A 15,865-nucleotide genomic window follows, 5' to 3' on the forward strand; every position below is an offset into this window, starting at 1 on the left:
ATATTTCAGACGGATAAGGTGTGGTATTTCGACTCCTTTCGGAGATTGAACATTTCGAGGCAAATTTATCCCCTATAGTAAAGAATGAACCCATATATAGGGCCAATATACTTCTTCAAATATTTTAGGACGGATAAGGTGTGGTATTTCGACTCCTTTCCGAGATTGAACATTTCGAGGCAAATTTATCCCCTATAGTAAAGAATGAACCCATATATAGGGCCAATATACTTCTTCGAATATTTTAGACGGATAAGGTGTGGTATTTCGACTCCTTTCCGAGATTGAACATTTCGAGGCAAATTTATCCCCTATAGTAAAGAATGAACCCATATATAGGGCCAATATACTTCTTCAAATATTTTAGGCGGATAAGGTGTGGTATTTCGACTCCTTTCCGAGATTGAACATTTCGAGGCAAATTTACCCCCTATAGTAAAGAATGAACCCATATATAGGGCCAATATACTTCTTCAAATATTTTAGACGGATAAGGTGTGGTATTTCGACTCCTTTCCGAGATTGAACATTTCGAGGCAAATTTATCCCCTATAGTAAAGAATGAACCCATATATAGGGCCAATATACTTCTTCAAATATTTTAGGACGGATAAGGTGTGGTATTTCGACTCCTTTCAAGATTGAACATTTCGAGGCAAATTTATCCCCTATAATAAAGAATGAACCCATATATAGGGCCAATATACTTCTTCGAATATTTTAGACGGATAAGGTGTGGTATTTCGACTCCTTTCCGAGATTGAACATTTCGAGGCAAATTTATCCCCTATAGTAAAGAATGAACCCATATATAGGGCCAATATACTTCTTTAGTCGGGGAGCAGAATCCAAAAATGGCATTTTTGCTTAACCCTAAAAAAGAATGGGGTTGTTATATACCGTTGGAACGGAAATTTTATGCTGATTATGGAAACCCAGGTCTTAAAAAGTCTATCCTGGACGATTTTGAAAACGAGGCTGGAGTTTGCACTCCTCCGTGGTGTTTTCGATTTTACCTGTTTGAGAAAAATGCTGACTGTCAGCAAAGTAAAGGTTTTTAGAATTTAATTTTTTTTGAAAATTGCTACCAATAGAATTGCCTTTTAGTAAAAAATTCAAAATTTTTGAAAAAACATTTTTTGCACTCCTTCTTGGAGGTTTTTTGCAAAAATCAGCGTTTTTACAAAAATATACTGCTAAAACAAGTCTGCTGGCAAACTGAAATCCGGTCAAATGACCCCTTAATGGTTTTGACGGAAGAACTATATCTTACCACGACAAAAACCCGAAAACTGCTGTCAAAAAACAATTATTTGGCTTTTTGCTCTCCTTCTTTGGTGTTTTTTGACAAAAATCGATTTTAGGCCGTTTTAACCAAATTCGACTTTTACAACTATTCCCTTTAGTTTGGAAACTGAATGCCTTCGTATCTCTAAAAGTTATTCTCCATTATGTAAAATGATGAAAAAATCAAAAATTGATCTCCTCTGTTGATGCTTTTTGACCAAAAAGTTATGTTTTTTAAACGAATTTCTGCCTAATGGTCCCAAGGGGAATTTCAGGCTTATTTAGGGAACCCAAAATTTGCGTACACATGAAATTTTTTGATTAAATGTGTTCGTTAGGTCCTTAGGAGTGAAAAAACCATCGAGTGACACTTTTCACACCTTGGGCATTTTCCATAATGGTGGAAATTTCAAAATGGCGGATTTTGTATTTTTTTGAAATTTTTGATGTCTCTGAACATGGACATATTATATACCGTTGGAAAGGGTTTTTCATGCTGAACAACTTTTTGCTTACAAAAAAAGTCATAAAACGTACTCAATGTGAGTAAAAGTACAAAAGGTGTTAAATGATGTCATCATCACCACCAAAAATTTGAAATTTGCTTCAAATTATTGAAAANAACCGGCCGTGATAGCTTTACGTGGCGCAACGGCATCGTGCGGCGAACTTGTAAGTTCGATTTCACTCGCTCCATCAAACCTACCAGTTGGTCTCTGACGTCACGCGCCCCTTCGCATCGAACGGAATTGAATGAAATTTTCGTAACACCATGGAGTGCTGAACCCACTCTCTACCCATTGCTCAAAAACATTTAAAAGTCAAAATGGTCACCGCCCGGGGCGGAAGAAGTTCTTTCGGGCGTTATCCGCGTGAACAATTTTATCTTTCGGTCTGTAAATATTGACGCATTAACTGATAACATGGCAGATATCGATAAAATTTGTTCGACACATTTATATTTCTCCGAAGCTAGAATCATTTTACTCATCATTGGGTCAACTGGAAGTTCCGCCATTTTGCGGCCAATTTGGTCAATTCACCTTTGTGGTTTAGAGCACCTAAAAGCATACAACTGCTCCAAAAGCTAAAATGAGCGTTTCCGCGGGTGGCGGATCCATGAAATCGAAATTATGAGATCATTGATACCCACTTTTTAACAACAGAACAACGTTGGCCAAGATTCGTACGCTGAATTTCTGGAATGTGGTTTCTTCAATTCGTTGTTATACGCCCAAGCAGTAAAGAGCGGAAACATTTACCAGCAGCTGGCCACACGCCCTGCCCGCCCAGCACGCTGATTGGCTGAAGCTTTCGAGACGGGGGTAACCACCAGAGATTCCATTCCGGTACGAGGGTTGTAACTTTTTTGTTTACAAAACCCAGGGTCGATGACGTAAACAATACCGTCGATGGTGAGTGATGTTTCTGCGATATTGGTTGCTATGACAACTTTACGTGCACCAGGAGGAGTGGGTTCGAAGATCTTAGCTTGCATATCTGAAGGCAAGTTTGCATAGATTGGGAGTATGAGCAACTCTTTAATTTTGGTTCCCAGTTTACGAACTCGTTCTTGTAATAGTTCATTACAAGTTTCGATTTCCTCCTGACCGCTCAAAAAGACTAAGACGTCACCGAGTGGTTGTGTCAAATGAATTTGAAGAACAGTTACTACGCATGCGTCTAAATAATCGGCTTCTGGTGCTTTAGTATAGAAAATATCTACTGGAAAACGTCGACCGGGGATACGAAAGATTGGCGCATCATCGAAAAAACTTGAGAATTTTTCTGCATCTAACGTGGCACTTGAAATAAGGAGTTTTATGTCGGATCGGAATCGGGCGATGTCTTTGATCAGCCCGAACAGAATATCGGTGTGAAGGGTACGTTCATGTGCTTCGTCAATGATCATCACGCTGTTTGGAGGGGATAATGAAATGAAATAAAAACAATTGATCTTATCGGATTTTTTGATTTTTCTAAAAAAGCGATGTATTGTGGGATTGTTTCGGGAGTATTACAATAGAATAATAATTCCTCGAAGGAATTCTATTGTAATACTCCCGAAGCAATCCCACAATGCATCGCTTTTTTAGAAAAATCAAAAACTCCGATAAGATCTATTAAGTAAATTTGAAGGATACTACAGGCCAGTGCCGGCGTCGCATTATTCAGGGGCTGTTTATATGGATAACGGATAGATATGGATAGATTTTCGAACGTCACGTCACAATTTTTGACGAATCAAATGGCTAAAATAAATCACGTGACGTTTGAAGAGGTTTTGACAGAACCATTTTAAATCTTTTGTTCATTAAGTCTCTATATATCTTTTAAAGGGATATCACATGTTGTAAAAGTCAAATCAACAGTTAAACTTGGGCCACACGAATTCTAATTAAAAACTCAAAATAATATTTTGTTCACTTGGATTTTTCAATTTGGGAGGGCTTAAGTGGCTTCCAGGCTATGTTCTCAGCCATATTGGAACGTTTTTGAGCTTTTAGATCATGAAACCCTAAGGTGCTAAGTCTTAAGTCTAATTTTAAAACTCGGAGTTCAGAATTTACTTTCTAACCGTACTTTAAAGCACTTAGAATTCACTTGCGGTTTTATAGTTTTGAGGGAATTCCCCTTCTGTGCCAAATATTTAGGGCGGTGATTGCAGTTGCAAACATCCGGTCTTTTAAGGAATAAAACATTCACGTCATGAACATCACAATTGTGTCTATAAAACAAGATCAAACCTGTAGCTTTCGAGGTCAGGTTCACCCAGGAACTCTCTCAACAACATTCCATCAGTCATGTATTTAACTATCGTTTTCTCTGAACTACAATCTTCGAATCTTATGCTATATCCAACCTGTGAAAAAAAATCAGAAAGAATATTGAAATCAATAAATATTGCTAGGCTGCGTGTATCCCCAGAATTGATTTTGTTATAGGGGATGCATATCGTGTATTAAATTCTCGTCCGTGAGTTACCACAAATTTGGGGTAACCAAAAGTTGCATGAATTTACATAATTTCGTCACATCCAATCATTGAAAAAAAAGAGAAGTTGTTGTATTACTACGACGCATAATCAAAATAGGAAAAAGAAAAGACGGGGGTAAGTGGGGACAGAAATATTGTAGACAATACGCATCCCCTATATCAAAACATATTAGAGGAGATACGTGCTACTTAGGAACCTTGCTAGATGGATAATTCAGACATAGTAAAAAGAGCAAAAAGAATGGAAGTTTTGTATAGAAACTGATGTTATCCCATAAATAAATTCATACTCAAAATCTCAAACTCATGCTAGTGGAAGTTTATGAGAGCGTCAACAATATTGGAAATAAATTGGACTTGAACCATTTTGAAATCATCCAGCGTGATACTGGAAACGATGATGAGGATGTGGATTCCCCACATGCTCACATACTCCAAAACTCAGAAGAGGCGCTCAAATCAAACTTCCACTACCAAAAAATGCCGTTTGCTTGAACTCCTTCAATTATCGGGCAGGACAGGCTTGGAATAGACTGCCAAATGAGATTTTAAAACATCAGACTCAGTAGAGTGCTTTAAAACCAAAATTTTGAAAGCAGAAATATATTGTTCTTGCAAACTGTGTTCAATATTTTAATGATTTTAATATTTTAATTTTGATAATATTATTTACTATTCCGCAGTAAATATTAGATTGTCATGTTGGTTTTAATTAGTCTTTTTGTATACTGCTTTGTTTCGTACTAACGATAAATAAAGAATAAATAAAAAATGTATATCTTTGAAGTTTTGAAGTTTTGAATAATTGTGAAGAGCATGAAACCTGATAAAGAAATACTGTTTCTCATTAATGTATCTTTGATGTTACGTACAGACGTACAATTTTTTTTATAGGAACAAACTAGTGAAGTTTTGAATTTTTGTTAGCACTTTGTTGTTGTTGACAATCATTTTCAACTTATTTGATAAGAACAAACTATATAAGAACATAATAAGGCTTCCATGGCCAAAATGTTAAGAACAAGGCTTTGGTGACTCTAAAACACCCGATTTCTTAGAAAAACGCACAAAAATACCAACAAAATGGCGAAAATAAGAGCATGTTAAGAACATTTTCAGGCTTAAATCTGAAAAAGTTAAGAACATCCAAAGGCTTCAAAAATGGAAGTGAGATATAAATTTTAGAGGTGAAATTTTAGAAAACATAACGAAATTTATAAAATAACAGTCAAATTTTTAAACACTAGTTTTAGCCGGCATCGCAGAGTCCGCTCACACTTGACGTTTGCCGTGAGCGTGTATGGGATTCAGGGTGGTACAAATACACACCTATCAACGCTTAGCGGCGCACGCAGTTTTTTAGGGAGCTAGTAATAAATTTACAAGGAAGATTTATTTTCAACAAGTGGCATTTTAGGCCGTTATATTTAAATCAAACTAAACAAACAAATTCCCGCTAAAACTCTAGAGACATTTTCCCAAATCTCTACGATAGAGTGTAAACTATTTTCATCTGACCCTGACCAACGAAACTGGACGGTCATGCCAATGTAGCGTGTTTGATTTGAGGGGCGTTCGAAATTTTTTGCTTGTTTTTTTTTGCTTATCTTTGATTGAAATATTGTTTTTTTGCTGATTATTTGGTTGTTTGTTTTACTTGCTATTTTTTGAGGAATATCATGAGTCAAGGTAGATAGAGTTCTACGAAATTCTTCTGATGCTGCCAAGCAAGAAGACATTTTAGAGCAGAAACTACTTGAGTTTGGGAAGAAATTGGCTACTAAAGAAGATATTGCTGACATTAAAAATCTCTTTACAAAATAGTACAATCGTCTTGACAAACAAGAAAAAAGAATTCTTTCTCTTGAGGAAGATAGCATTCATCATGAACATAAGATTGAATTTCTAGAAAAGTCAGTTTCTGAACTCAAAAACAAAGTCGATATTTTATGTGATAAGAATGCTATGCTTTCGAGGTCTGTAGATGACCAAACAAAATGACCATCATGAGCAATATTCAAGGCTTAAGAATTAATGGCATGGAAAAGTTGGCTGACGATGAGTCCCCTGATAAATGTGTTAAAAAGGTTGTAGATCTTTGCAATCACTTAATCTTAGACATTTTTGCTGCTGATATTGATAGGGCTCATCGGGGGAGGGGCCCCCTCATCGTGTTGGTCGAGAAAAGCAATACACCTTTCTCGAGACTTTTTTGTTACAACGTTTGAGTGTTTCAATTTGGTAAAATAAAAATCTGTAAAAAAAAAAATACAAAACAAATAAAATAAGAATTATCTAAAAAGCTCTTCCGGTTTTTGAGTTATTTTGAATTAAACTTTTATTTTAAACAATAGAATTAAATGAAAACGAGGCCGGGCTGTATGTTTCGATTTTTATGAGACATTTGACCATGAATAAACATAGCCATACAGTGATAGAAAAGAGCTTTTGAGCTCAAATTTTCAGGATTGATTCGTCTCTACAATACAATCATAAATATATAAATTTTGATGTGATTTGAAAATCTTTAAAAAATAGAAACATTTCGGGAAAGGTGTATCCATGATTGTCAAATTTCATTCGTTTGGGAAACGCACAGCCTTGTATAAAGCTAGAAAAAGTAATGCATTAGACCAAAACATTAAAATACGTCATGACATCACCAGAGCTAATGCATTAATTATTGACGATGGGCCAGTGGATTTTGTGCTCGCAGACATAAACTGAAACTGGTGTTGCACACTTAAGGCCGCTACCCAACTCAGCATTTTATGGTTGGCGAACAAATGTTATAATCAAGGTCTTAAATTGCTGAATTTACAATTAATTTAGAATCGAATTAGTAAAATTGGGTGTAAGTTTTAAAATGTCTCAATATTCTTAAAATAAGAACGGATAAGCAGGATGAAAATTTGTTTATGTATTAAAAGCAAAGAAATAAGAGCAGCCGAGCCTTAGAAAAAATTAAACTGGAGTGTGTAATGTCTAGTCCTTAAGAACAAAAATATACACGAAATTTGAATTATTCTGTAATTTTCCAATCCTCCGCCCCGAGAATATACAAAAACATTCAACAACTTCCCCTGAAGAAAAAAACGCCGAGTTTATGTATGTGTGTTTTTCTGCGACGGAGACGGTAAGATTCTAATTTGACTGCATCCTGACCAAATGAGGACGGCGGTAAGTCAGCACTTTTACCGTCCTCGATTTTGCAGGTCAGAACTGTGAGTTATTCCAAATCACTTCAGTTACTCTATCGTCCTCAAAAGTGCAAATACATAAACACGCCAACGTCAATGATATTTTGGTTAAATAAATAGATTTTTTTTTTTCAAAGATAATGGTTGTTAATGAGGCCCCCCCAGCGGACCCAAAATTCACGCCATCACGCCAAATTTTTTTCGATTTCACGCCATCACGCCTGAAAAATTTGAGTTTCACGATCACGCCAATTTTTTTCGATTTCACGCCATTACGCCTAGAAAATTTAGTTTTCACGCTCATATTTTGTTATATAAACTTAGTTTTTGCCCACATATATGTGTGTTTGGTCGTCAATCAGTTTTTCGGCATTCTCATTTGCGTAAGTCAAGATTATATCATTTTTCCTATTGAAAACACCCGAAAAATCTGGAAGAAACTTGATCTCTGTTTTTCTATTTTCTATTTATTTTTAGTTTTTAGTGTGTAGTTTGTTTGGGTGTTTTCGATAGGAAAAATGTTGGACAACTGGTCACATCAAAGGGCACCGGTTTGAGGGCTGAGGTATATTTGAGTAAATTGACAAAGCCCACCATGGTTGGGTAACGGAGAAAATTTTTGAATTTTGAAGGGTTCAAAGTGCTATTTTAGGGCCCATTTCAATTCAATTTGAAAAAATAATTCATGTAAAAATAATGGAAATCTTTTAAAAGTACAAGCAACATGAGGGGCCATGCCCCCTGGTCCCCCGTTGACGGGACCCATGGGCATTAATTGTAAATTAGCGTGAATAGTTTTCAAAAGGGGAACGAGGAGGCGCAACCATGGAGACGGGACGGGAGAAGTTTTCAATTTAGTATGGCTAAAATCGCCCTCATTTACTCTCTTTTTTCCAAAATATGGTTTAAACATCATAGGATTCCTTTGATCAATATGCTTAAAATTACACCTCGTACACTTTTTCTTTTATAAGAATTTTTGCTCAGGCTCGACTGTTCTTATTTTGTTCTTATTTTTTCTATGGTAAAAAACAAGTTTTGGCTGTTTACTTTACTATTTAGAGAATTTTAGAAACCAGTGATTCTTTTTGCTATAGCTCTCTAACTTCAGCCTCTCCACTGTTCTTAAATTGTTCTTATTTTTGGCATTTTTGAGCCTCACTGTTCTGATAAAATTGTTCTTATAAAAAAAAGTGTAATAAACCTGTTGCTTCTTTCTGTTTAAGGCTTTGCTACAAATGTATGTTTTCCTGAAATAAAGGACCTGATGTCTTTGATGCATCTATAAGAATAAGCATCTAAGAAAGAAAGGAAAATGTTAGTTACCGAGGAAGCGCAACCATTTTCAATTTTCGACCCTCTCATAGCATTCGACTTTATCATTTTAAAGACTAAACGTTTTTTTTTTATTAGAACCTAGTTTATAAGAACGTATAGGCTGAAATTCGTCGAAAAATTAAGAACATCTTTAGAACATGCCCAGCCTCAGTTTGGAAAAAAATGACAAGAAACTACAATTTTTTCCTCTTTTTAAGCAGTTTTAACCGAATTTAGGGGTGGATCTTCAAAAGTCGAGAGTCAAATATTGTCCAAATTTTGCCAAATTTAAGTGTCCTTTATTTTGTATCATATTGTCGATTTAGAGTAGTCTGAAAAATTAAGAACGCATTTAAGAACATTTTAGGCTGAAAATTGCTAAAAAAAATAAGCACATCCAGGCTCAGCCAAATTTTAGGTGTTCTAATAAAAAAAAAACGTGTAGCTAGCAACTGCTAAAAACAATCGGATGTTACAAGGATAAATGGCAGATGAATAGAACTGTTTGCAACGTTTCTTTTATGTTTTAAAATGAGATCTATAAGAGGCCCCACCATAGTTGGGGCCGACCAAGAAAATTTTGAAATTTAAACCCTCTAAATTGGTAAAATGGACATAGAAATACGATTCAACTAATAAATATAATTTTCACGATCACGTTGAACTGCAAATTTCACGCCATCACGCCTAAAAAACTTCGATTTCACGATCACGCCGGCACTTCATTTTCACGCCATCACGCCGTTTTTTTCGAAATTTCACGCCATCACGCCACGAAAAACCCTCCATCACGCAATCACGCCAACCGCTGGGGGGGCCTCGTTAATAGATTGTCCAAAACTTGAAGAACAATCTTACAGGGTGGCCAGCGATTTTAGTCATTGAAAATCAAGTATATTCAAGTACTTTTTGGAGCATTTTTGATTATTTTCAAGTATATCTTTGCTATTTTCAAGTATATGAACGTGCAAAATTCAAGTACATTCAAGTATATTTTGAACTTTACGTATGGTGCTTCGTTAGAATAGGGATATCCGGATCCTCAATTTGCCAGAAATTTTATGGGCTTCCCTTTCTTAAAAATATTATGACAAAATTGTGTGCACAGAATAATGTCACTGATGCCAGAATTATTTTGACATTTTCTCAAATTAAACAACAGATCAAAATGTGCTATAGAAACTAGTGGATTTATGACACCATGGCGTACTACAGCGGTTGTCTAATTTCTAGAATTTTATTACTAACAGCTAACGCAGCAAGGTTGTCAAATCAGAAGATTTGGTTGCGATAGAGACTATCAGAAATATTTTCTTCAAATATCAGACTTCAAGACTTTTAAGACATTTCCAGTTCGAGCAGACGAAGAAACTGTGTAATTAAGAGTTTAGTCAATTCAGTCAAATCAAAAACTTTGCTGAAAAATTGACACTTTCCCAATTTTCAACTTCTTATTTCTAGAATGATTTCCCTATGGCTCACTGCTCCCAGAAGGTTTATTTTCTAGCAAGAGTTTTTAACATAGAAAATTGGCGAGCACTTTTCATGTAGCACTTTTCATGTCACTACCTTTCAAACTTTTCAAAAATACCACCATCAATTTTAGATAGGTCACGTGTCCTGTTATTAGTGGGTTTCATGATTACTTGGAGGACCCACCATGGTTGGGTCCGACAAAGAAAATTTTGAAAAATAGGGATTCAAAGATTGGCTAAAACTATCAATTTCAAGGGACTCTAGAAAGAAATTTCCTGACTTTTCCCTGACTTTTGAAGAATTTTACAAAAATTCCCTGGCTTTTCCATGTTTTCCCCGACTTTTTCTAAAAATAGCCATTTTTCCAGGTTTTCCAGGTTTTCCCTGACCGCTTTAGCATTAGCCTGCACAGCAATTAATTTACCATGGGCTCCATTTTTCAGCAGTAGCTTGATTTGCAAATATCAGATATCCATTTGGTAGAAAAAGAGTGAAAATTTGCACATTGGATATATTCTTTCAATACATGCTCCAAAGGCTAGATTTTTGAAATTCTCAATGAGGGTTATCTTGCAGTAAATAACTTGAGCTGAAGAATATCTAAGATTCTGCTTTTACTTTTTTTCATTTTTTGTATGCCCATTAAGGTTCATCTTTTTTTAAAAAGCCATATCAAATAGGTTAAGTGAATAAGACCAACCTAGAATGTCTAACCTTACAAATAGGGTACAATACATTGTTATCAGGAGGACCCACCATGGTTGGGTCCGAAGAGAAAATTTTGGAAAATTTATACTTCAAAACAGCCTGTAAGAGCCCTGGAAATAGAAGATTTGATTGAAAAAAGAAATTCAAGTATATTCAAGTATTCCAATTTATCATTTTCAAGTATATACTGGAAAAATGGGCATTTTTTCAAAAACTCCAGTATAATCAAGTACCAATATTTTTTTCCAGTATATTCAAGTATTTTCAAGTATTTCCAGTATCGCTGGCCACCCTATCATGATTAAAAAATATGTACAATTTTTCATTAAAACATATGTACACAGGCATTATCGCTGAATTCCTGCCCAAATCTCTCTCGAATTTGATAACTGTATACTTTAAAAAATTGATAATTAATGCGATGACTCCAAAATTTCCACCTGTCGGAAAAAAGTCGGAACCAATAATAGAGATTCTTCTTGAAAATTCTGAAAAATAAAATATCTTAACATACTTGCCGGGTTTGTGATTTACATGAGGATTTACCGTTAAAATCAATACTGAAATGAAAATTAACAAACATTGATGATGTCATCATTTTACAATATTTTACATTAAACAATATTTAGATACTTTTATGAATTCAAATGTCATATCCGCAGTCGAAATTTGATCATGATGGAATTTTAATACTTCAGAAATAATGAGCAAGAATTTGCACATACACTCTTAAAGGTTTTCTTTTTACATAAGTGTTCCCGTTTCATATCAGGCTCATATTTCTTATCGGGACAGTGTCTTCTTATTGTTATATTATGCTGATATAAGCAAAAAATGTTCTTCTTTTCCTCTTTCTGACCAATATTGGTCCATATCCGTGTCAATCCAATGCAAAAAAGCTTTATTAAAATTGATGAGTAAGCAGACGATATGACTCTTATTTAAAAAGGAAACCTTTAAAAATTAGGTCTTCAATCGTTTTTAAAACTTTTTTTTTTGTAGTCGATTCTAACCCTTTGGGCAAAAAGAAGGTTAAGAAATATTTTTACATAATTCCAATGATTAAATAACTTGGATCATGAAAGCAATTTACACTCGAGAGTCTTGCAATTGTTCCTTTGTAGTCAGGCTACTACTTGCTGTTTTCGATAGGGTCCGTCGTTTTACGTGTACGAGTGGCATAGATCGCACTCCTGTACAAGTTTGAAACTTGGTTTTGAAGAAATAGAGAACTGAGTTAACACCACTGTTTAAAAGCATGACAACATTCAACGAAAGATCCACTTTAGCTTGAGTTAGTAAGCTGTACACTGCGTACGGTATGGTGAAAAGTATGAAACAAGCTGGTACAAGGATACTTATCAGGCTGACTTTTCGTCGAATTTCCACCACTTGAGATCGCTGCACATAGTATATGACCAAGGAATAGAGTATTGTCAGAGAAACGGCTGCCCCGATGATACAATAAGCTAAGATCTTTTCTTTGTTGTACATATCGACACTTCTTATTTGAATCTCCATCGCCATTGAATTGTTGTTACACCAGAGGGCGGTAGAATTTGATTGTAAAGTTTTGTTTGGTAAGCGGGACAGTGTCCATGTATTGTTGCTGAATGGAAGGGAAGACTTTATTTTGTTCTCAACTTTTTGAACTCCTTGTTCAAGTTTTTGTTGTGGATGTAAGGGATCTGTTGAGTTTGTTTTTGGGGAATTTTGACTTGATTGATAAAAAAATTGAAAAATGCCCAATCCGCTAATTGATAACACCCAGACAAGGAATATGGACCAATATATTCTCTTTGGTGTCGCAATGACTCTATGTTTCAACGGTTTAGCGACTGCCACTAATCTATCTGTGCCGATGAGCAAAAGATGAAGAGTTGAGGCTAGCATGAAGAAAAGACGTACATTGAAGAGTATGTCTGAGTTTGACTGTATTATGCGGAGTGCGCTCAAAAGGCCGTTCAAAGCTCCATATAATAAGTCGGCCATTGATAAACTCATAAGCAATCTATCAAAAATATTTCTTTTCCTTTTTCCGCTTGATGAGAACTATCTCAATAATGTTGAGTATTGCAACTACTATTGAAATGGATGTCTCTATGCCCAGAAGGTTCTTCATTGCCGGAGTCATCACCCAGTTTTGACTGTTGTTGCACTTCATCTTGAGGAAGAAGACTGAAAATAATTTTAGGGAAATATTTTTAAATTGTCCTGAGAGTTGTCTCTGAAGGGTTACTGGAGAATGTAACTATAGAAATCTTCGGAGTTTTTGATTTTTCTAAAAAAGCGATGTATTGTGGGATTGTTTCGAGTGTATTACAATAGAAATCTCTTAGGAATTCTTCGAGGGAATTCTGTTGTAATACACTCAAAACAATCCCACATACATCGCTTTTTTAGAAAAATCTAAAACTCCGATAAGGCTATTGAATAGATCGAGTGTAAGGCGAAGCATTCGTTTTCGAAATGGGCCATTCGAAATGGACGAACTTTTGCAGGGGGTAATCGGAGACGAATTTCCAGGAGGTCTAAAGAAATGGACGAACTATTCCATTAGGATTCATCGTATCGAATTTTTTGTCGAATAATTTAACCCGTCGAAAGAGTTTATCGAATAAATTATCGCATAATCGAATATTTTATTGCATAACTCCCATACTGATTGACCCGATTCTTTAGGAATTGACACAAAAATACTCACAAATATTCGTTCGCCATCGACACTGGTCGCAAACTTTTCTCTTCTACCATATAGTAAATTCAATCAAATCAATTACACTGTCCAAAGATACAACCAAGAAGTTTTATAACGTAACATTTAAAACTTCGTTTTTGGTTTAAAAACGCCGGCTTTTATACGGTTCATCCGAAATGATCTTTTCCATTGTTTTGTACCTTTATAGTTCTATTTATTTGTTTTTGTTTCGTAGGAAGTCTTTTGTTAATTCTTCTAATGAAAGAGTAACTTTATTATTTTAAAGTTCATTTTAAGAACCAAAAAACAGTCGCAATAAAAAACGATATTATCATCTCCTCCAGGAAGGGAAGGGGGCGGTCGATACTAAAATTTAGGACATCATGATGTTTAGTGACGTGGTGGAATACCCAAAAAACATATAAATCCTTTTAGTACCATGGGGTAATAAAATACCAAAAAGGTGGTATTCAAACTTAAATTTGAGAATGTATTTTAATAAATAGTCGAACGTGCGCAACGCACTGGGCTAACTTCAGTGGCTTCAAATTATTCATATGCCCAATTGTAGACCCCCAGATATTCACCCACGGTACAAGTGTGCCAAATTTAAGTCAAATCCAACAATTTTTGACGTCTCCAGACTGCCCCAAAGTTTTAGCCTCGTTTTGGCGAAAAACTCGTCCCCAGGCCCCAAAAATATAAATTTTCAGAAAATGAAAAAAATACCCCCAGATATTCACCCAAGGAACAAGTGTGCCAAATTTCAGCCAAATCTAACAATTTTTGACGTCTCCAGACTGCCCCAAAGTTTTAGCCTCGTTTTGGCGAAAAACTCGTCCCCAGGCCCCAAAAATATAAATTTTCAGAAAATGAAAAAAATACCCCCAGATATTCACCCAAGGAACAAGTGTGCCAAATTTCAGCCAAATCCAAGCATTTTTGAAGTCTCCAGGCTGCCCTAAAGTTTTTGTGACAGACAGACATTGTCAGATTGTAGCTCAACTGAAGTTGAGAATCTATATTATAATACGCTTAAATCGGAACTCTCCCATTCTCGCATGAGGCTTTTTCGCTAGCGATTTTTAAATACACGGCAATTTTTTTCGCGCCTTTTTGATTGTATATTCAATTCTATTCGCCAAGTGCACTTCCATTCAAGAGAGCACATTTCTCCTTGATGGAGAAACACAACTGACTGTGCAATAGCACTATCAGCATAATTTATAGTTTAAAAAAAAAAAGTTTATGTCGGTTATGAAATAATTTTGATTCACATGGGAATACGTCGAAGATAAAATTTGAGTTTTCAAAAAGACATCATATTTATGATTACCCTTGAGATTAATAAAGCTCCATTTCCCTTCTATTTGATACTCTGATAAAAACATTTCTATTTAATGGACTTGACAATATGAGAAAAGTTGATGACTTATTCCCAATTCAATTATGAAATTTTTTAATCAATGTTTGCTATTTTTTGTTCTATTGAGATAGCAAAATGAAAACGCTTTTACTTACGCATTGAGTTTAATTGGTAAATAATTGTTGACTCTGTTAAGAGGTATTGAAAAAAGGCACTCTTTATATTCCACCGTAAAGCACTGTGGTCTTTGGAGTGATCGGTGTTGCCAAGTACCTCTAATACTGAATTTGAATTTCTATTTGTTTTTTATCTTCATCCTTGCGTGAGGAAAATAATAGTCTTTCCTCTCCCAAAAACCCAAAAAAAAGCATGTTTAAAGTATGACCGATTTCTCGCGAGAAATTTTTAACTCAATTTTCACCAATATTTGCATGAGCATTATTTTTAGCGAGTCAAGAACATTATTGTTTGAAGGTTTTCAACAAAAGAAATTATGACAAATTTATACAATTTAATAAGGAGAAGAAAAATCAAAATTCAACTAAAAATACTTTCACCATATTTTTTAATGTGCATTAATTTTAGTGTCCCCTTAAAAATTTTAAACATCAATTTTTACGAAAAAGGCCTAAATTTAAGAACATTTCTTCTCGCAAAATAAGTGCATTTGTATACAAATCCCTACAAGTTTCTGAAAAATAGAAAAGCGAGCGAAGCGAGCGTATTAAAAGGAGTAAGAAGTCGTCTCGGACGACGCCGGGACGGCTAGTTGGTACTAAAAATTAGTAATTTTCATAATTTTATGAATTTTTTTTC

General features: G+C 35.2%; 2 protein-coding genes across 2 annotated transcripts in view; one reads left to right on the forward strand and one right to left on the reverse strand.

The window, feature by feature from the left end:
• LOC136816477 (ubiquitin carboxyl-terminal hydrolase 9X-like) overlaps nucleotides 1-15,865 on the forward strand; it is a 259,670-nt gene that overhangs the window by 133,035 nt on the left and 110,770 nt on the right. The gene's annotated exons all lie outside the window — the stretch shown is intronic.
• The window catches only part of LOC136816850 (pre-mRNA-splicing factor ATP-dependent RNA helicase DHX16-like), a 33,921-nt gene continuing 19,965 nt past the window's right edge, over nucleotides 1,910-15,865 (reverse strand). The window contains exons 7-8 of the mRNA XM_067073214.1: nucleotides 4,035-4,150; nucleotides 1,910-3,203 (exon numbers count right to left, since the gene is read on the reverse strand). Of these exons, the coding sequence (XP_066929315.1) occupies nucleotides 2,546-3,203; nucleotides 4,035-4,150 (774 nt within the window). The 3' untranslated portion in view covers nucleotides 1,910-2,545. The remainder of the gene's footprint in view (nucleotides 3,204-4,034; nucleotides 4,151-15,865) is intronic.

The sequence above is a fragment of the Clytia hemisphaerica genome, unplaced genomic scaffold, assembly GCF_902728285.1.
Source record: "Clytia hemisphaerica strain Z4C2 unplaced genomic scaffold, Clytia hemisphaerica genome assembly, whole genome shotgun sequence".
In the NCBI taxonomy this organism is placed as follows: Eukaryota; Metazoa; Cnidaria; class Hydrozoa; order Leptothecata; family Clytiidae; genus Clytia; species Clytia hemisphaerica.